The sequence below is a fragment of the Anoplopoma fimbria genome, chromosome 9 (assembly GCF_027596085.1).
Source record: "Anoplopoma fimbria isolate UVic2021 breed Golden Eagle Sablefish chromosome 9, Afim_UVic_2022, whole genome shotgun sequence".
Taxonomy (NCBI): domain Eukaryota; kingdom Metazoa; phylum Chordata; class Actinopteri; order Perciformes; family Anoplopomatidae; genus Anoplopoma; species Anoplopoma fimbria.
Genome location: NC_072457.1, coordinates 6,987,895 through 7,010,329, shown reverse-complemented (window position 1 = coordinate 7,010,329; position 22,435 = coordinate 6,987,895). Strand labels below are relative to the sequence as shown.

The 22,435-nt window shown below is 38.9% G+C and overlaps 1 protein-coding gene across 1 annotated transcript in view; it reads right to left on the bottom strand.

The window, feature by feature from the left end:
• grin2ab (glutamate receptor, ionotropic, N-methyl D-aspartate 2A, b) overlaps positions 1 to 22,332 on the bottom strand; it is a 96,582-nt gene extending 74,250 nt beyond the window's left edge. The window contains 2 exon segments of the mRNA XM_054604685.1: positions 21,161 to 21,367; positions 22,315 to 22,332. Coding sequence (XP_054460660.1) covers positions 21,161 to 21,367; positions 22,315 to 22,332 — 225 coding nt within the window.
• Positions 22,333 to 22,435: the final 103 nt, after the last annotated feature.

The window sequence follows — 22,435 nt, the reverse complement described above, 5'->3', positions numbered from 1 at the left end:
GTTTGCAAACTGTCAAAGTAAAATAATATCGTCCTTATTTCATGAGCTGCTTTAATCTTATAAAATAATATTAATCTTGGATAACCGGCGTTCAAGGTGTTTATATAGTAACTGTCCTTTCTCAGGACTTTCAAATCCCAGTGTGTGTTGACACAGAGGGGATTATGACAAGCATAATGAGTAAGAAAAGTAAGAAGACAAACATTTTTTTTGCATAAACTGAAACACATTATCATGTTCATTTATCTAGAATTACCTTATTTTCTAATATTTCATATTGTTGTGTGTATGATAGATATCATGGTTGTATTTTCTGTCCTACAAGTAAGAACTCCCACTTCTTGCTATCTTTGTCTGCTTAAAAAGAAGTTGAGTCACACCTTGTGAAACGAGTTAAAAATTGCCTTTGCCGTGGTGGTGGACTGAATATATTTCGGATCATCGGGATATAAAAGTCTTGTGTATTCTGAACTTGCCTTCAAAAACGCAGTAAGTGCTGTTAAAATGACCCGGCGGGTTTCTCAAAGAGTGGCTGATATTTATCTTTAATAAAAACAGTGTGACTCAGCTATGTGGCCTGAATGTAATTATTAGTGCGAGTCTCAAGTGCAGAATCAGCTGGGGCTGGGAGTTTACTGTCCTCTTTCTGTCCTCCACTATTCAAAAAAAAAAATCACTTAATTCAGTTTCAAAGTGTGCAGCCATTAGAGGAGCAGCGTTAAACCTAACTTTATTTTTCGCTAAAGCGCTAATCTGGCTTCATGAGACGCCCTAAATCTCTCTTCCACTGTCTGCCTTTATTTGAACATAATCTAAGCCTGTGGGCAGTGTTCAAAGTAAAGTGTCGGCTATTAATGGATAAAATAACCCTGATATAAATGTAATCTGATTTACCCCAGTCACAGGGGGTATGAAGGAAAACATTCCGAATCGCTAAAGGCACTCAAATGTCTGCATCAATCAATAACATTTACCCATATGAAAAATAACATTTCTTTAAACTCTGTATCCTAACCAAATTCCAGGCTAATACAGAGGAATTTAAGCTCCTGTTCCCACTTCGGCCTACTCTGTGTTACCTTTTTTTCCTGTAATGTGAGCAGATCTAAGAGAGGCAGATGAGTAGAGGAAATGCAGTGTGAAATGCCTCGGGCTGAATGAGACCTAATGAAACCATGATGCGAATGCTACGTTGCATCTCAGCCAATTTCTTACACCACCACAGTCCATCAGAGCTGAAAAACACCCCGGGAGGAAACGTCACGTCCACAGAAGTAACCCACTGTCTCTACATCTCTCCATCTCTTCATCCTGCACTCTCCTCATTTTTTCTAACTTTGCACCCATATATGCTAATCATCTTTATATATATTCATTTTCTCTAAGTCTATATATATATATGTATATTTTTTTTTTTACTCTTTCTCTAATTCTGCCAATCTGTCTTTCCGGCTGGCTTAGTGTGTATATCTGATCCATGTCATCTCACACCCGGTCTAATCAGGCCAGTTAGTCAAGTCAGTACTTTCCCAGCTTGCACTCTCTGCCCTGGTGCCCACAGACTTGCCTGCAGCTCCTGCAGCACTTAGCATACGCCGCTAAATCACACACCGCTACACTCCTGTCCCAGGAAATTAGTGTCAGCTCCAACCAATGGGACAAGATTACCACTAACTTTCCCCCGAGTTAGCATCAGAGCTAACATTACCACGAGCAGAAAAGGGTCAAGATACAGAAGATGTAAAACTTTGGGTCCCCTCTGTCTTGGAGGATTTGCATTTGTGCTTAAAAATCATATCCGCTGACTCCTGTGATAACCTTCCAAAAGAAATGTCATGAGGGGGTAACTGCTTCCCTCTGTGTTAGCATTTATGCAAATTTTTCTCACAAAAGTGAAAAATGCAAGATGTTAATAATGTAACATTCAGTGGCATAATTCTCTAGCGTCCTGCCAACACTGAAGGCTGTTCACTCTTAATGGTAGAGGAGCATCCAATGGCTGATTTACTGCAATAAAACGTGCGGAGCTTTTGTTTGTGCTCATCTACACGTGTTTCCTAAATTGTACAAATTTGCCTCTAAGCAGCAAATTAGTCTTGTCTGAAAATGTTTTTTTATTTCCGTGGCTAAAGTTAAATCTAGATTTGTGAAAACGATGTCTCTTTTAAAGCTGGAAACAACACACACCCCGTGCTCAAACGAGAGCTGGCATTAAGAGGCCCTCAAGCTGCTTCAGTGACAAGGAATCAGAGGCCGTCTTTGTGCTCAGTGCAACATAACCCTGAGTGATTTTCCTTGGGTATAAGCTAATTTTTTGGTTCAACAATGTTAGCCCTAACTCCTATTAAATAAAGCTCATGTGGGTGTAATTGCTTAAATCTATCCGTCCACAATTTCCTTCCTTCATTCATTGCCAATGAAGCAGCTTTACACAGTGTCTCGGGATGACAACACAAATTAGGCTCGCGGTTATGTGAGGCTTGTTTCCCCAAAATATCTTAAAGAGATACTCCACCCAAAATCTGTCTTTTGAATAGCAAACACTCAAACTGTGTAGGCTTGGAATGGGGCTGTACAAGTTTGTAATTTTCTCATGAACAGCAAAATGATTCACTGTGGACTTAAACGCATCCAAATATAAAACGAAACCTGTCAAACTTCTGCTTCTAGTTCTACTTTCCACTGTCTACCCTCATATTCAAAACACGTTCCTTTCACTTGTTTTTTTCCCCAAGAGGGTGGCTTTTACATATCTATTTGCATGGAGAATCGCTTCAAGGCTAGAATTGTTACATCCATCATAGGAAGCCTTTTATGTACAAGAGGCATTCCGAACAAATAACCTTCATCTGTGACGACCATGTGTGGCCAATCTGATACTGCTGTTAGTACATTTCAGTTAGTGCAATTCATCTCATTATTTCATTTCATCATCTGCTATTTCCCCCCCACTAATGATCTCTGTATAAAATTGACAAATGAATCACAAATTGATTGCACAATTGGATCTTTGACTGCTGCCGGAGCCATTAGAAACAATAACAGCAAAACAAAAAGGTTGTCCAGCAGTAAATGAGCTTCTGGAGAGAGAGATCAGCTGAAGAGAAAATTTGATTTTATACCAACTATTTAGTCTGTAAAAACGTCAGGTCTTTATATGTCTTTATATATCTTTTGATGGCCTTCTTCATCTGATCACATTGTGGTGCCTCAACCATGATGATGGTGTTTGTTAAACCTGAAAACGATTTGATTAGAGAGCACTTAAAAAGTTTACACTCCTAAATCTAGTTAATTTATATTTGCTTAACTGCACTTTAATTCTTGAGCAAGAGAAAGAGTCAAACTTTAACTTTAACTCACAAACTTATGAATTATATGAGATAAAAGTTGGCTGGAAGTTCACTACAATCTCAATTTGATACTTTTCTTTGTGCTTTGTGGCACAGCTGGCAATCTAAAATACTGACTTGCCACCCCATTTTCTAACACAGTTTCTACTTCTAGTGGTCCTAAAGCATTTTTCCCCATCAACAAATGTTTTTTTTTTTCAATTGGGTTTGTTAATCTCCATAAAACCCAATTCCAAACTGAGTGTCAGGGCCAGATTTATGTACATATTTGCGCTCGCAATCTACATGAAATTAGCGTCAGATTGAATAAAGCCGTAGCTAATTATCAGGAACTGGGACTGTCTTTTAGGTGCACTCTGCATATAAACGAGATCTCCAAAGATGCCGTTCAGCGGTGAAATGGGGATACGGTGGGGTAATAAACCATGAAATAAATCAAGCCAAGAAAAATGTAGTAATCCTGAATCCCCATTAAATGAAATGTTAACTTTCCAAACCATTTACTTCCCTGATTAAACTCTAGCTGAGAAAATAAGTTGAGCAGCTATTACTATAAAATGACCTTAAGGTTTTAAAAACCAATGCAGTAGAAGTCATTAAAGGTGCAATGTGTAATATGGTAAATATTTTTGTTCAAAGGATTAAAAATTAAATTTACATCAATAGAATGTGAAGATGTTTCAGCTCTAACATAATGTCGAAGATGTCTATGTGTAGTTTTACAGACTTATCTACTGATATGAGCCCCAAATATTGTGTATTCTTGCCCAAAGGTTGGCTTATTTTGAACTTGTTCATTTACATTGTTAGGACCCAGTAGTTGAAGTGTAGACGTTGAGGTGAACTTCGTTTGGAGCATGTGGCCAGTGCACCTTTAAACATGTTAAATTTCTTTAAAAAATGCATGCCAGTGCAACTACATGTCAAGTGTGCAATCAACCAAACGCATTACCTAAGAGGATGTTCGAGTTCAGGCTCAGGTTAAATGACCACAACTTTCCACAATCTTTGCTGCACTATAGTGTTTTTTTTACGACTGAAATACTTTTCTTTCTAAGAAGCTGTCACTCTCGTTTCTAAATAATTCACTGTAGCTCTCCTACACGTGTTTCTGCTGCCATGGTGATTTCTGCAGAATGCAGGATTAGTCATTTTCGTCTCTCCCACCAAAACGTTTAATATACAATTTAAAATCTGCCTCTGTATTGCAGAGAAAAGGATTTTCCCTCGTAAAAATGACCCCTTGAATACTGGGTGAGCCGTGAATGTGCAGTCAGCCCTTTTCATCTTATCTCCCCATGTAATGTGTGCAATCCTCCTTTAAATGCTAAATGCATTTGCATGAATAAGAGAGGCACACTTCAGTGATTGCACGCGAGCTATGTCTCAGATGACAAACTGAGCTTCCAGGCCGGTGCACCTGTTTGATAAATAACATGCACATGTCGGTTTTGAATCTGCTGACTCTGCCAATATTGTCAAGTTACATATTTCGGCAGTCTTGTCCTCAGTAGCCAGAAAGTAATGAGTGTTTCACCTTTATAGAAATGCATGATCTGCCAGAATACTATGTGTGAAAAATACAAATGGTAAATTCTTTTTTTTCCTGTTGATGTAATGTTTTAAATGATTATTTGAATTGAAATAAAAAAATGTATTTTTTCAGATACATTCATCGATCACCATTAAGTGAGCCAGAGTTGAGGGTGTAGAGAGAATTAGGAAAAGAGAACAAAGAGAAGTCGAGGAAGAAAGGTTGGCTTCCCCAACTCTTAATGTCTCATTTTAGAAGAGAGCAATTAATTATCATGTTCGTTGAGAAAGATACATGGTGTGCAGAAGTTAAAAGAAGAGTGGACCACCCACCTTTATTGTTTCTTAGTTTTATTTGGCTGCAACAGCACTGTGAGAAGCTAGCCAAGCTTGTCACATTACCAGGCAGTCTGTGCTAAGTTATGTCTCAGTTGGGTAACAAAATTAAAACACATTGCAGATGGTGGTGTGACGTCTTTAAGCACATATTGGAAATGTTTTAAAAAGGTGTGGAATCCTTGCTTTCTGTGTATTTTTCTTTTCTTTTTCTTTTTAAAGTTGGCAGTAGTTTGCCAAAATATTTGATTGGCAACAAGTGTCTTGAATGTCTTGAATCATTTCATCAAAGTTGACTTACATCTCGTCCAATAACAGAAATAAATAGTGCAGTGTAGTAGGTGTCACTGATAGGAGCAGAACTGCACTGAATCAGTGATGTTTTGGGCATGCCGTAGTGGTGGTTGTCTGCGGTAAGCATGTCAGGTGTGGTCTGGAGTCGGTAAACAGGAAAAACTCCATTCATCAAGGTCAGAATATGAACATTCAACCTCACACAACGGGACATTTAGGACTTTCTGAAACATTTCTAAAGGGATTGCAATAGTCTCGTTGGACAAAGTCACAAATCAAATGTATAAACTAAATACATGACTGTAAAAAGGCAACTTTTCTTGACAAAAATAATTGAATTATGGAATTTCTTAACCACATGTACATGTTTATGATTTGTGATGCACTCCTGACAGACAAAGCTAAAAATCTTTGGAAGAAAATTAGAATGAAATGTTGTGGAAATCCGATGTTTGCACTCACTACGCTTGTTTGTATGGTTAGGGTTTATGATATGTAAATAAACTTCCTTTTTTAATGCTTTTGAAATGTGAGGTTAAGAGAGAGAGGTTTTGGAGAGAATGTAAATATTCAAGAAACAGACACACACACACACACACACACACACACACACACACACACACACACACACACACACACACACACACACACACACACACACACACACACACACACACACACACACAGAGAGAATACATTACATCTATGTTTTATTGCTTTAAATAAATGTCTCTGATACTGACACAGCTTAACATTCATCCAGCTGTCTTTAGGCATTTAATCACTTTTAACGGATATTAAATAAGTCACTTGAAATCTCAAGCTGGAATTATCAGCCTTAGTTACAATTATCTTGTGACAATTTTCCCTTCATGCAAATACTTTGCCATTATTTCTTTAGCGAAATGCATCTATATAAATACATCTACCTCAGTGTAGTAATCTACAATCTCAGTGTAACTATTTGTATATTTAAAGTATACTTATTGCCCAAAGACTGCAGCTGTAGTTATGCATAGGAAAACATGTTTGAGGAATACTGCAGTATGTAGCAGTGGTTTAAAATATCCATTGGTTTTTCCAAGTGTATTTTTTTCCAGATTTATTAAAGAAACACTTTGACCATTAAAAGTTTTTCTATAAATCTCTAAGATTAATCAAGCACCAAATTATTCCCAAACTGGGCACTGAACATGATGATACGACTCTGAGGTGACCAGCATTTTAAACCTGAGCCCCTTCCCATTACCTGTGTGCCACAAGGCAGTGTCCTGGGCTCCCTACTTTTTTTGCTCTATAGAGTATTAATTATATGAAATCGGCCTGCTCAAGTTCTATGTTCTTGTAGGCAGACGATTACACTATCCTGGGGGTGATGTAAATAGATAAAGTATCTGGATGTTGGACTACAAAACCAAATATATCTTGTTTGAATTGAGGATTGGGCTTGGGAAGGACTTTGACTTTTTAAGAGAAATGAGAAGTCCTTTCCTCTGAAGCGAGGATGACGGCAGATCAGCTGTGAGTCGGCTTTAACAGCTGCAGAGACTTGACAGAGTTTGTTTCTGCACACATATATTGCACTGTACTAATACTAATAAAGACACAAAGTTATCATCACTGTCAGAGCAGCAGTACTTTCTCTTTGTAGCCTGTTACCTGTTTAACAACCTGCAGTCTGTATACTGTGAACTGAATCCCACTTAGAAGCTACAAGATGAATTTCCACTATCAGAATGCATTTATACTATTTATTCATTATTTGCATCTGTATTTATTGATATTCTGATTGTGAAATCATTATTTAATATCCCAGAATATGATCATGGTGTCTTTTGAACACTAGAAAGTATTTATCAGGCTAGATGTTTCGGGGGAAATTGAAATTATGTAACTCATAACAAACCCGACGCTCAAGAACGATCGGACTCCAGAGACTGAATATAAATAACACAAATAGCGTCTCGCTGAAAGACAGTCTCTCCTGCTCTCTCTGACTTTAATTGTATTCAAAAATAAAGGCTACTGAGGGAAATAACAGATCATGAAAAGCAAAATCTTTCTAATAAATTAAGAAAGTTGTTTGTAGCCTTTTTGTTGTTCAGACCTTCAATTAACATATATTATAACCAGATGGTGGCTCCTCGCTCCTCAGAGGGGAAATAAGAGCTTTGGAACTGTCCTTGAGCGGAACAACTTCCGGTGCAAGCGAGGAGCGAGGAGCGAGGAAATTACAAATAAGAGACTTGAGATGCGCCCCTTAGTGTTCCTTGCGTTTCCCCTCTCCCCTGTGTTTCCAGCTCCTCCCTCTCCGTCTCTCCTTGTCTCTGAGTGGGCGTGGTTTTCCTCGCTGTCCTAGCTCCAGGCTCTGCTCATCATAGACACCTGCCTGCAATCAGCTCGTCACCTCTCCTGGCTCCCGGCCCTGCACACACCTGCCAGCAATCTACTCATCAACTCTACAGAATATCATCTCCCGATTTCCTCCCAGTTCATTCCAGATCATTGTCTCAGTAGTTACCGTGTTTTGCTGCGAGTACAATTCCCTGTGCTGTTTTCGGGGCCTGTAATTTACAGGTTTTTTTTCTGCCCTGTGTTCCAGGATCATTTGCCTCCCTGCCTACTCGCCTGCCACTTCAGCCTGTCAATGCCACTTAGCTTCTCTGTGGTCTCACAATTAATCCTGTTCAACTTCGCCTACCTCTTATCAGCTTCCGTCCCTTAGGTGTCCACTATACTGACCGTAACAACTAGGTTGGTCAGAGATTCAAAAAAGGTATGGTTGGTGTACATTGAAGGCTATTACCACCAGTTGGAGACACAAGAGACCAATGAGAGCTTTGTCGGCAGGATTAAGAATGAGGATGTCATTTTCATAGCTGGCTACGTAGCTACACTCATGAAAAATAACAGCAGAAAACTAGTGATAGTGTGGTCTTTCATTGATGCAGCTCTACAAGTTGTTCAAGTCAACTTACAGAAATAGCTCTGAAATCAGCATATGTTTGTCGACTGCAAATGATGCAGGCAAGTTGCCTGAAAATGCACATTTAAACCGTAAGAGCTGTAATGTTACTTAGCAAACCAAAGTACAGTAATGTGTTACATTACTTCGTACTTTGATTTACTCAAATGTTCCTTTTTAAACAACTCCAAAATCCTCCACCCCCACACGTCCCATCTTTTGCGTTAACACGTGTAAAATAAGTCATCGTGGCAACAAACAAATTCATTTTTCTTAATGTCAGACAATAAATGCCAGTTACAATCGAAAGGGGAGACACCCCTGGTAAATAGGGTAAACATTTTAACTAATACATACCAGCATGAAACTTCCCCAGTTGCGGCATTTTCTAATGCTAACTTTGGGTGAATTTAGGGAAAATCTAATCACAAGTGAAGTAAAGTTAACACCAAAATCTGTATTTTGGATGTTTTCTTTCAACTAGTGAGAAGACTAGTTATGAAAGCAGCCTGTAGTGTCTCGACTTAATGGAGGTTGCACCAAATACGTCCAGGACGTCATCGTTCTATCCCTGACAGAGTCTGATATGATGCATTTTATGAATGTACGACAAAGATTGTCAATAAACAAAACCAAATACCAAAACTATTTTATCAAATAACTCCCTGCACTTATTTAGCAAACATATTTTGCAATATCAGACTGGAACAAGGTACTTGTTATGTTTAATTTGAAGGCACAACAACAGTACACTTAGATATGCAAATTTAAGCAAACCGAGAAACAAACAACATGATCCATAATTATACTTAAACTTATCACTTGTGCCCTTTTACCTCTACTACAGCTACAACAAAATAAGAAATCGGTTTCATTTCAAGCCAATTTCAGTTCACTCTTTTTTTTTAAGACAGGTTCACTTTCACATCATATACTTAAATATGCTTTTTCTGACCTGGGAGCAGCAGGGTTTATATTTGCCAGAGATAGCTCTTCATTTACCAACATGCAGCATGCATCATTATCCACCCACCCAGAGAGGGATTTGTAAAACACAAAGGCTTGTTGTGTTTATTCGTCAGCGGAAGATGATGGAAAGGGTCTTGTTTGAAATATCACATTTTTTATTTGTTTAATATTCACGTAAGTTCCAAGTGCCCGCTGCTTGTCCTCAATAAAAAACGCCTTCCTGCTTCACGCAGTCTTTTAACAGCCCAACAGCCATTTTCCACATAAAAATTTCAGCAATGGGGAAAAAAATGTGTGTACAACTGTTTGGGGAACATACTTCTGGCAAAATATAAATATATATGTTTTGTTTTTTTTGCATGCTTGTGGTATGTCTGGAACCAGGGAAAGAAATGTCCAGGAGAGTTCTGTCATTCATATTTCATTGGTAATAAATATGAATAAACAAGGACAATGCCAAACAGAAAGGGCACACGCCCTTATTCATCAGGGGACTGCATTGTGTGTGTTTTTGTAACTGTGTTTGTGTGCGCGTCTGTAGCTGTGTGTCTATGTGTTTGCACCTGAGGGTAGGATTTATGTTTTTATGCAGCAGGATGTGAAGCCAGAGAAAGACACAACCCCTGTGGAGGAAACTAAAAGGCAAAAGGTGAGGGTGGAGGCAAGAAACAGGAAGAAAGGGCATGAAAATAAAGTTATTATGAAGCTGTGCCAAAGTGAGGACGTGTATTGTCATTCAGGATAGTTCTGACCTTGGAAAGATTGACAGAGGCCATATTGTGAGGTAGTTTGATAAGCTCCATTAGATTTTACATTATAATTGCCCTTAACTCTATTTAGGATGTGAAGGAGGTGTGAACGTTTGAATGTATAATAGTGATTTAAACAAATGTTCCAGTTAAAGAGCTTGCATTGTTAGGTGCAGCGGTAGAGTAAATGGATATAAGCAACCAAATAGCCAGTCAGATAATTATTTTGGATTTGGAGTTTGGATGATTTGTTTGTTTATGTGACAAACTATTAATTAATTAAAAACTGTACATTTTAAGTGAAGCTGACCCAAAACAGTACAAACACCAGGGTTAAAAAGCACATAGCACAGCAAGATGAGCTCAGACTGGGCCGTCCTTATGAATATACGATGTGATTTTTATGGCTCTCAATTATTCAAAAGGCCTGAAACATTAAAATGACACATGACGGTTGTAGACAATCATTGGTAAGCCTTGTTAGACAACCTCATGTAATGATGGAATAAATTCTCTTTTTAATTTTTAACCAAAAACTGAATTTGTACTCATTTTAATGCATGACAAGTGCACTGCTCTCTCCAACAATCTATTATTGATGAGAGTGGAGGCATTTATTAATCCACCAAAATTTCTTCTAAAGACCACATATTGCTGTAATGAATTGAGGAAATAAAAGTTGTTGTTTTTTTGAGCCAGACACATGTAGAATGACAAACAGCAAATAACTGTGATGTAATAATGGACATTTGAGCTGGTCCCGTTCTTATCTGATGTCATATGTGGAAGATGTGGGACTAACTTAACTTAACTACACATAATTGTAATCAAAAATGAGGAGTGTTTTACCTTTTCATGAAGAAACATTGCCCATGTAGCATGTTCTTTTCCCTTTCATGTTTTTCTGCTCAAGCCCCGTTGGGCATTCACATTCTCTCTTAAATGTGCTGCCAGTTTTACATGTCGGTCTTGTGTTTGAAAAAGCGCCAGAATCTCTTTTCTCTTAAAGTCACGACAGCAATCTTACTAAGTTGGACCTTTTTATAAAAACCCACAGGAGCAAAAGGTTAAATACACGTCATTTTCTTAGTTTCTCTCACTTAATTATCATCTTTTATGCACAAAGAAAAGAAAATCATTTAAATAAACTACTAAATATTGTGAATGAGACAATTTTAAGCTGGAGGAGATTCTTCTATCGTCAAATCAGTCTATAAAAAAATATGTTTGCCCCTTCTTTGCTAATAAATAATATGATTTGCTATGTGTATTTAATGTTATATCCTGGTATTGATACAGTATATTGCAATACGGTAACAAAAACCTGCTCATGGATCGAATATTCTTGTGAATTAAATAGATGACAAATACTTAAACACCATCATGTAAAAATCCATTAGAGCCATAAAGCAGTTCTGCTAATTGATTTTCATTACTGCCCACAATATGGCAACATCTCAGTCGCCGGTAGACAAATGGATATTATCTAGGGCAGTGATTCTCAAAGTGGGGTAATAAAATTGCATTGTATTCATCAAAAGTGCAATTCTACAGACGGGGACCGTTTGTGCCAATTACTCCCACACATGTTAGTTTTGTGCCAATAGAAACTCTGATATGATTGTGATGCACAGCAATGACTTCATTCGTTTTTAAGTTCAAATAAATAATAAAAGTCAGCTTTAGATTGGTAAGGTCACATTTTTGAAATTATTATGCCTATGTCAGTCTTGCTACTGTTCATTTTCTGAAATCTTTTAAGATCAGTTTCTAGAAATGTATGAATGCTGTAAATTTGAGTACAAAATGCAATTTGGATCAAATTTAAAAGTATGTATGTGGTATTTACATGAATCAAACTGAAACATGTTTCTGTTTATCACTATGAAACAGATCTATTTCATTTGAGAAGTTTTAAAACACAAATGTTACAATTTATAGGGGTCCTTGGAAAATGTAAAAGAAAATAAAAAATATAAAAGGCCCACAATCAGAATAATTATCAGACGTGGTTCCCTCGCAGCAGAACTCTGTATCTAACAAATGTAAAACTGATGTGAAAACACATTATGGTATTTGCTACTGAGAAGTGGGGGCGAGCGTCCCTTGTGCTCACAATGCTCATTAATTAAGACTGAAACAGCATTTAAACATGTTTTAAAAACCATCGCTGATGAAGCCTGAGAGACCTGAGAACACTCAATCATTATCTCTATCTCATCACTGTTCTCAAGAAGTGACATAAACATTGTGGCTTTTCCCATACTGTCATGTTTAAATAAAGGGATATTTCGTCTAAATGAAACCTACTGTATCTTTCAATGCAGAAACAACCCAAAACATTACTTTAACACGCAGGTGTAGCCGGCTATTTCACAGATTCGATGTCGATCGTGTTAAAGTCATACGTTTGATGGCGACTTTTCAAAAAGCGTCGACCATGCCATCCATCTTTGATCATACATCTCTTGGAACCGGTGTCTGGTGAACATATGTTTGTTGATGTGCTGCTTATTGCTGTTAAAAACTGCACTTGGCAGGAGGAGACAGAGGCTTCAAATGTACCCACATCACCAGATGCCCCGTCTGGCTCAGACAGCACCTGTCGCCAGCGTGGAACGGAGCATTATACCTGGAGTAATGTATTTTGGGATGATTCGCGAATGCTCTGGGAATATTTTTGGCCTCTATGTCTTGCTTCCTGGCAGAACTCTGAACAAGATCATGTTGAATAAAAGAACGCAAACTGACTAGACGCTGACGCACTAAATCATGGAGTGAACGAGGTCCTACTGATGTTAAAGATTTCCGGGCAGATAACCACATCATTTGATTTGATGATACATTTATGGCATGTTCTACCTCAGCTGCTTTGCTGTCAATTTGTTTTTAATATACCACATAAAGAGAAGCACAGAATTGATTGCACAGTGTGTAATTTTGTTGTTTTCACGATTGTCATACTTCACAATAATGGATTATCTTGCTATTCTCTATGGGCATTTATTGGTATGCAGATATTGTGTTTCACATCAGGAAACAAACTCAACATATTGCAGGTTCCTGTTTTTTTGTTTACATATTTATTAAATCAGTTTGCTTCTCTAAGTTAAGCAGCATATCCTTGAAGAATTGGTGCACTGGGGTGTGAGTATAAACATCTCCTCAAGCACCGCTGTGCCAATTAAATCAAGGCCTGTGTTTAGCAGCAACCTCCAACTGTGAGAAGTGAAACCAATGCTGAAGTGCCTTAAACTTGCTTTCTTTGTAATGGCCAGCAGGGGGCAACTGTTCCGGTCCCAAAAATAAGTGTGATTGTCTAGAAAATGACCCTACTCCTCACTTGATTTATTGCCTCAGTAAACATTGTAAACTTGAGTTTATGGTCTCGATCTCTAGTTCCAAGTCTTCTTCAATACAGCATGATGTTCATTGAGTAAAGTATGCTCCCATTTAGAGTTAAATAGACAATAAAGCAGGGTATGCTGTACGGCGTGGCTCCTTTGTGATTGACAGGTCGCTACCACGAAATTGTCTGGTCTGGGAGTTGTAGGTGTCTTTGTTTTAGAACCTTAGTGTTTTCAATTAGTGACATTTCGGTTGCCTGAATATGTCTTGTTCAGTGTTTGCTTATCTCCACCTTTTGTGTTATGTCCGTTAAAAATAAAAAAGCAAGATAGTGATGACCAAAAACCAAGATGGCGAATCGAGACTTCAAAACGGTATTCTACAAACCAATGAGTGAGCTAACAGTGACTACGTCCACTTCTCATTTACACTCTATGCCTCTGCTTTTCTGAAAAATGCATTTAGTCTTTCTTGTTATGTTCGTCTCTAATGGAAAATATCCAATAATAATTGAAATGTAATGATTTACTTGACAATCTAGTTAAAGTAGTAATGTTTTTTGTAGAGCACTTTTCAAATCACACACACTGTGCTTCACAAACGGATAAATAACACACACACATAAAAAAAAAAAAAAAAATCAACAGCAGGATCAATAAAAGCAGAGTCAGTGCTCAAGGAAGTCTCCTCGGTGCTGTGTCTGAGGCAAAAACACTGAATTACAAAAGTCTAAGTGAGAAGACATAAAAGCATGGATGTCTTTTTACCCAATCGATAATGGATAAAACAGCTTAGTCTCAAATTCTCTCATGATCATGCCCACGTTTATCTGCCTATAGGTATGCCCTTGGATATTCATCTATGTAGGTGGGGAACATATTTGCATTTACCAGTAGCATCACTCTCCTATCAGTGGCATGGCAGTGATTGGAAGTGACACCGACTTAAAGAGCCACAGATGTATAGCAGCAAACCTTAGCTTGGTAGCTAAAGAGTCCACATTAACATTGCTAGGTAGGCTAGTTATGTAGCCAGCTTATTAGCTATTCATCTGCAACAGTTTAAAGGGCTTACAAAGGGGATCAGCAAAAGCCCATGTACACCTGTTACCAACATTTGTATCTGGATATCTTCCATAGAGCGCCTAGTCGGAGTGCTTTTGGATTGGCCATAGCCCATCTGGAGGAATATTTGTTGACATGTCTGCCTGCTCCACCTACCTAATTTGCATTAATTTCCCCATTTGCATGATCAGAGAATTGAATATGACACTTAAAGACTCGTAACAGGATGCACACACTGTCCTTAAAAGCCAACATGCATTCATTAGGAAACAAGCAGCAGTCAAATGGCGAACACATTATTTGGAGCATCACAAACATCCTATAATGACTATTTGTGCCATATCATAAAATCATTTATGCAATTCATGTGTGCGAGGAGCAAACAGGAAGTCAGCTGGCTCAGCCAGAGGAAGTCTCTAATGGCGCATGAAGCAGCCAGAACCAATTTTTCTTCTATAAAAAAAAAAAAATGAAGTCATAATCACTTTTGTATGACTGCAGCAAATAGCGGGTTTTATGGTGTCATATTAAAATCAATGTTTCATGACAAACTGTATTTGAAAACACACATAAGGGGGGGATCCATTTCGACTAAAGCTACTTTACTGAACTGTCAATGAGCCAATGTTGAGCATGTGATGACAAACAAAACACTTGTTTTTGGCCTTGAATCAGTTAACAAACGTTTTAGTCACAGTTTATTAACATTCTTCCTTTGTAATTCAATTCTATGTGTATTTAAGGAACTTTTATTTCCACAGGAAACATAATATGAGGAAAATAATAAAGCCATTTGACTTGTTCTGAGGCAGAATGATGAAATTCCTTATGGACTTAACATCATTGGCACAGTTAGCACTAAGCACACATTGGCAGACTTTCTTTTCAAATTGTAGCTGTTGGCTTATCAACAGAAATACAATAACTATTCTTTTTACAGCCTCTTGTAGAAACAGAATGATGGTGCTGCAAAGTATATTATTGTGCAGCTCCATGGTACCATTGTTTGAAGAAAGTCCTAACCTACATGTGTTATCTCCTCTGGCATAATAATGTCTGATTCATTGTAAAGAAATGTATCAATCGTCTCAGTAACACATTGAGCTCAGCTTGCCTTAACATATGTAAAACTTAAAAATGAGTGCAAACCATCTTTCCTGGAATCAGCGAGGCCACTCACAAAAATCCCTGTTGGAGTCAGATAAAGTGGTGGAATAGCGCTGATACGTTTATGCCACTGATCTGTTCCTCGTAGCCGTGGGAAACTGAATCAAATTGGATTTAAACTGCTAAAGAACATCTTAACTAGGACAGGTTTATATCAGTTTGAGCCAAAATCTGGAATCCGTAAAAGCATAAAATTGGAATATGGGTTTTGGGTGTTAAGTTGGCCAGAATGACAGGGCCAGACTGGCCGCATGGAGGAAACTCCTAAGCCTCTTTTTGGGGGCTTGGAAAAAAAAAAAAACCTCAGACAGACAAAGTGTAAAAGCCATCATTTAAGGTAACGACTAAGCCTCCTAGGAAGCCGGGAATGTTCTCACTCTCAAAGCCACATGTTGTGTTTAATACTAATCAAGCTAATTCAAAAGCACACTATTCAAATAGACACAGTGGGGGGGTTACAATCCAAAATGAAACATCCACCATCTTGAAAGCCTTAAGCTTCCTGCTGAAAGATAAATCCTGACATCAAAGGAGACCACATCTGTGTGCATCTTTTTTAACAATGACCGCCGACTATCGATAATGATGTTAGGGAGCATGGACATTTTATGCCATAACTAATCAGGATTTTGGCATTAAAGGATCAAATCACTACTGTATATGTAATATTAAAAGTGTTGGCAGTGATCAAAGCACAAAAAATGATCACCCAACTATAAGCTCCATGGAGTGTTTCAGCGTCTGTCATAGTTTTGGTCTTTTGGACAACAGATTTACTGTTTTGGTTAAGTCTCAGCTTTCTCATCAACCTCATCTCCAGCTACACAAGGGAGCTGTTTTAAGTGAAAAGTCTCCGTTAAACCCGATGTCTGCTACCTGCAAAGCACCAGGCAGCAGTTAGAGACAAGCTGACAAACACAGCAGAGCATTTAGCAGGTAAACGGTACAATGTTTCACTCAAAAGATGGCGCTAAAAGGAGAGTATATTGGACATAACATTTATAAAGGTAGCTACTGTATGAGCACATCTCTAAATCAATACGATGAATGTCTACAGCTTGTTATGCTGCTGTCAAATAGTGAACAAATTCAAGAAAATACAGCAATAAGAATACTTTATTTGCACCTACCACTAACCTTAACCAATCATTTTCAGTTGTTATAAGTAAGGAGAACTTGTTGTGTTTTACTCCTGTGTGTTACACTGTAAGATGATGCAAGCCTGACATCACAGTTGGTTCTTCAGCCAATAGAGGAAACGACTGAGCAGTAATGTAACAACATTTATTGACCTTTTCACAGATATTTCTGTCGGAGCTTTCCCCAATCCCTGTCATAAATCACTGCGAGCAGAGCTGAGCCAGAAGCCTATAGACTTTTGTTGTAGGTCTGACGAACTGCCAATACAGCTCAATAAAGGCCACAGATAACTTAACATCACTTTAACCTTTATCTCCCCCATTATACAAATAATGATCATCAATAAAAACATTCTGTATAATAATGTACGATCTGTATAGAGATAAATGGTAGAAAAGACTGTCTCTGTTTGAGTATTCTGCACACTGAATAGGATTTTAAAGTCAACATTGGAGTGTCACTGAATGACAAACATGACCCAAAAACAAAACTGCTATTCTGCAAAAAACTATTTTTTCAATGCCAACTGTATAACAACATCAATTCAAACAACTCCTATAAAGAATAAAAGTTTAAAAAGCCATTTTCATCGACCATCCAGCTGGTACATCCGTCTGCAACAGAGACATTTTTGGATATGAGACTGTTTTGACAGACTTGTTGTTTAAAATAGAAACATGAAATGCTGCTTTTAATTCATACTCGAGACGTATTGGTGGCATTTTCTTGGTAACAGCTCTATTACGTCTGTCATGCCTCTAAATCCACCCTTAAAACCACATCTCAAGTAGGATCAAGATTATCCTGGTTTTCAGTATCAAAACTATCTGCCTTTGAGTCATGAAAAATACAGATATGAGTCTTAAGATTGATCAAAAGCAGGATCTGATTTCCAAAATCCTATAGCCTGAGGAACGGCAATTATTTCTCAGGTTTGAATATCCCCCCGATGTTCAGATCTCCTCCAAAGCGATTACTTAAATCTTATCAGTAAAGTTGGGCTGGAACTGGATAAGACTTATCTTGAATCTTAAACTAAAAGGAACACTTACACATTAAAGATACACAGATTCAGGTGTGTAGTAGCTGTAAACATTTAGCCATAAACCCTTTGATCGTCACGGTAAACGTTGTGCAGTTCCAGTTTAAATCAGCATCTTCTGTTTTTTTATTTAACTATTGAATAGCTTGAGGGTTCACAGACGATAAATAACAACTACTTTTCAATCATAACATTGAAACCAAAGAATGTTCTACATTCAAATGATGTAAAATATTGACTACTTTGTGATTTTTGGGCATGAAATGGTAAAATTGCTGTTTTGCATCATCGCAAAACAACAATTGCCCTACTTCATTCTAAAAATATCAGTTCAAAAACCTGTATTAGTCAAACCCTACTTAATACCACTATGGCTCACTAACTCATTAAATGAGACCACCAACTGTGTTTTGATTAAATGATTAAACAGGGCACCTTCTTAAGAGGCTTTTGGGTTAATAACTTGTGTCTCAGACTGCACTATCACACATTGATATACAGAAGATCAGCGGGGGTCAAATGACTCATTATCATATGTCACTCAGCCCTTTTCACTGGTAATTGCTGGGAACAGGAAAAAGAAAACGCTCATTATTTTCCTCTGAAGGCTCACGTGGGAACAATTTGACCTGTGATTGTATGTACACGACAGAAACTGTGAAGGCAGGGCATTCGTTTTTACATTCTTCTAACGGTGGACAAGAAAATGTGTCAAATTAATTTGTCGCTGAGTCTCAAACGTAACTACATTTTGGTGGAGGACACACGCGTTTTTTCGGGAGAAGATCATCTGGCGCTACGTAGTACAGGCACCGCGGCAGGTTTAATTGACTTTAAAGAAAGCACTCACTCAGCAGATGACAGCTGAAGCTAAAGGCCATGCCGGAGGCTTGTTGGCTGCACACGGTTAGGCTGTTAATGTTCTAGGCAGAACCACATCACCAGAAACCTCATTTTCTAACATGCAGTTTTGTTAACTTCAGTGGATCATTGAGATCCAACCAAAAATACTGTGCAGATAAGGAGATTACTTGCTGCTCCTATCTCAGGATGTGTCAATAATACGCTTCAGGACAAATACAGATACAATGCAGGGCAGGAAGGTGCCTATTCCACCCACAGGTTCTTTGGCTTTTCTCTTTTTTAAGCATCGTCTTTATAATTATTCCTCATAAGCTCTAGGTTGCAATCTTGTGTGTGTACTCCTACCTAAAATCCTCTATGTTTATGGAAAAAGGAGCAGATAAAAGGAAGAGGATATGAGGATTTGCAGCTGGTTTTATTCTTGTATTTGTGACTCACATTTTTTATTTTTTTTTAACTGAGCTATGAAAAACAACATATCTAGAACCACAAAATAACCTGGAAGATAGCAGAGCAATACTCTCAGTCATTATATGTGTTACAATCAAACAAAGCTATTTTGTTGATAAGCTTTTCTTTGAGGCTTTGTCACAATAAATGTGCGATAATAATTAAATTACATTTGGACTGCTTCAGTACAACTAACGGTTCAACAGAGCTAAGAACTCTATGTAGCTGCCATGAAAAGAAAGATTTTCTGCATAACTGCTCTCTGAACCTTTTCCCACTTGCAGGCATATGTAGATTTCGGGCTAATTTTGGGCTCCAGCTCTAAAAATGTCCTGCACACAATTAAAACCAAAACACCGAGAACAGGATGACACAGAGCAGTCTGATTGCTCACCTATTGCGGTCCTTTTATCTGCAGAAATCCCTCTGAATATGCTGTTTTAGAAAAAGGAAATTGTATCTAGCAGAGTACAGCAACTTAACGTCTGTGTGAATATCAGCAGCTTCACTTAGGCGCCGTAGAAATAATCTCAAGAGGGCCATCTTGTTAAAGGCGGCACAATAACATTTTGAGAACAGCACTTTAAATGTGAGGGATTAGATAGCTTTACCTCTGGAGAAACACAACACCACAGTTTCATTTTTTTTGACAACACCGACAAGCTGCTTCAAGACAATGAGCCCTGAGCCACCGTACCTGTTTTGCCAACAGTGGGGACGGTTCAGTGAACAGCTCAGTGAAAATTCATCTCGACATTATTTCAACTCTATATCACGCTGGAGCCCAAAAATGAGACTCAGAATATTGTATGCATCGCATCACTGCAACAACAACAAAAAAAAATAAAAAATTCATTTTCATGCTTCTCCTGTTTTGGCTTTGTTTCAGTAGTTGGTTAATACCAGACTGCGAGAGATGAAAATACTTTGCCCAACTGAGCAGGAAACACACACGCTCTGGAGTGATGACAGCAGAGAGAAAGTGAATAGAAAAGTAGGCGCCTACTATAAAATACTGTTAAGGTTTTTTTCAAGGTGTTATGACATCACACGCAGAATTCATTGCAGCTTTGCACAAGGTATTAATATGACAGCAATAGAGGCAGCAACAGCTTGGCGACATTCACTGCTCTCGACTCTTCTGCGTTCGTGCCCTACAGAGTTGATCTCCTTTTGTGTCATCCCACTATTCAAGAAAATAGGCTACTGCTGAGCACATCCGCAGCCTCTCTCCCCGGTCCTCCACAACAGCACAATGAAGCTAGCATGGCGTGAATGATAATTTGCCCTCAATGATCATGATCACATTTACACAAACACACACACACACACACACACACACACGCACAAGATTTTGCATTAAAAATGAGAGTAGTTCCTTTGCCACCAGCGATGATTAGTCTGATGGAGATTTATGGGAATTAGGGCCTTATATTCTGTCACGTCAGACTCCTATAGTTACCCCCATGTAACATCTGTGTGTGTGTGTGTGTGTGTGTGTGTGTGTGTGTGTGTGTGTGTGTGTGTGTGTGTGTGTGTGTGTGTGTGTGATGGCTTCCATGTCCCTGAGAAGAAAAAAAAAAAGGAAAAAGAGACTTCGTGTGTCAGACTTGGCACGGGAAAAACGGAAGAAAATGTGTTTCTACAACGTGACTGCATTCAAAAGCCTGAAAACTGTATTTTTTTTTTTTTTTTTTTTTCAGATATGAATTCATTACACGGCCTCTCATCATCATCATCATCATCATCAGTGTCCGGGGATAATGTGATGCAACAGCGCCGCTTAGCGTCGAGCAGCGACTGTGTGTGTGTGTGTGTGTGTGTGTGTGTGTGTGTGTGTGTGTGTGTGTGTGTGTGTGTGTGTGTGTGTGTGTGTGTAACCTTACCTTGGGTGTCACAAAGCGTGGCAGCTGCAGGTTTGCGGTCGCGGAGCTTTTGCGCCTTCTTCTTCGGAGTCCGTGCGGTGAATGCTGGCTCTTGCCGCCGCGGTGTGCGGGCCTGTGCGGGCAGCCGCCCTGACCGGTCCGCTTACCGGCATTCTGGTTCCTCCTCACAGCGTCGGTGAAACCAGAGGAGAAGTGTTCAAACTTGATCTGGGAGAAAAAAAAACAGGCAAATAGAAAAAGAAAAAGCGCTATTGCTCGTTGCATTGCGCCCCCTCACAAAGCGCAGACTTGTTTGAATTTTGATTATTGATTTGACACAAAACGATATATATATATATATATATATATATATATATATATATATATATATATATATATATATAGGCTGGTTCCTATATATGAGTGATTGATGTCATTACCCAATGCCATTACGTTCCTGGTGACTCATAAGCGATTTAACAGGTTGAATTGGATCAAATCAAGTCCATGTGTGTGTGTGTGTGTGTGTGTGTGTGTGTGTGTGTGTGTGTGTGTGTGTGTGTGTGTGTGTGTGTGTGTGTGTGTGTGTGTGTGTGTGTGTGTGTGTGTGTGTGTGTGTGCCTCTTTTGGGGATGCTGAGACACGGGCTTATTGGATGGAAAGCTTGCGTGACGAAAACAAGTTAAATTCAAAGGTAGGTTGGTGTGCGGTGAGGAAGCCAAAATACTCTCTCTCTCTCTCTGTGTGTGTGTGTGTGTGTGTGTGTGTGTGTGTGTGTGTGTGTGTGTGTGTGTGTGTGTGTGTGTGTGTGTGTCAGATGGAGAGAGAGAGAGAGAGAGAGAGTTAAAAACAGCCTGTGGCTCCTCGGTGAATATTCCCCTCACGCTCCCCGGTGCCGGGCCCGGTATGTAGGGCATGCAGCAGGTTGTGTGTCGGACGGAGGAGCGGTGAGTGAGAGGACCTCCACCCAAACCAGCCACCCCGCCTCTGCTCCACTTCCAGAGCTGAGTGAGTGTGCGGCAGATACATTACAACAAATATATAAATATATATATATATTAAAAAAAACACTGAGACGCTTTGAGCTCAATATCCAGGTTAGTTCTGAGCACTACTAACACCCCCCCCTTCCAAAAAAAACACCCCCCAAATAAATACTGATTAAGCTCACTCACCCCATTCCCGTGACACATCTCTCCAGGCGGCCAGGTGGAGATGACATTGCAGCCTGTTACTCCATTCGGGCGCCCTCGGCAGGAGTGGGAATCACATTCGACTCTCTCCTCCGTCAAATTA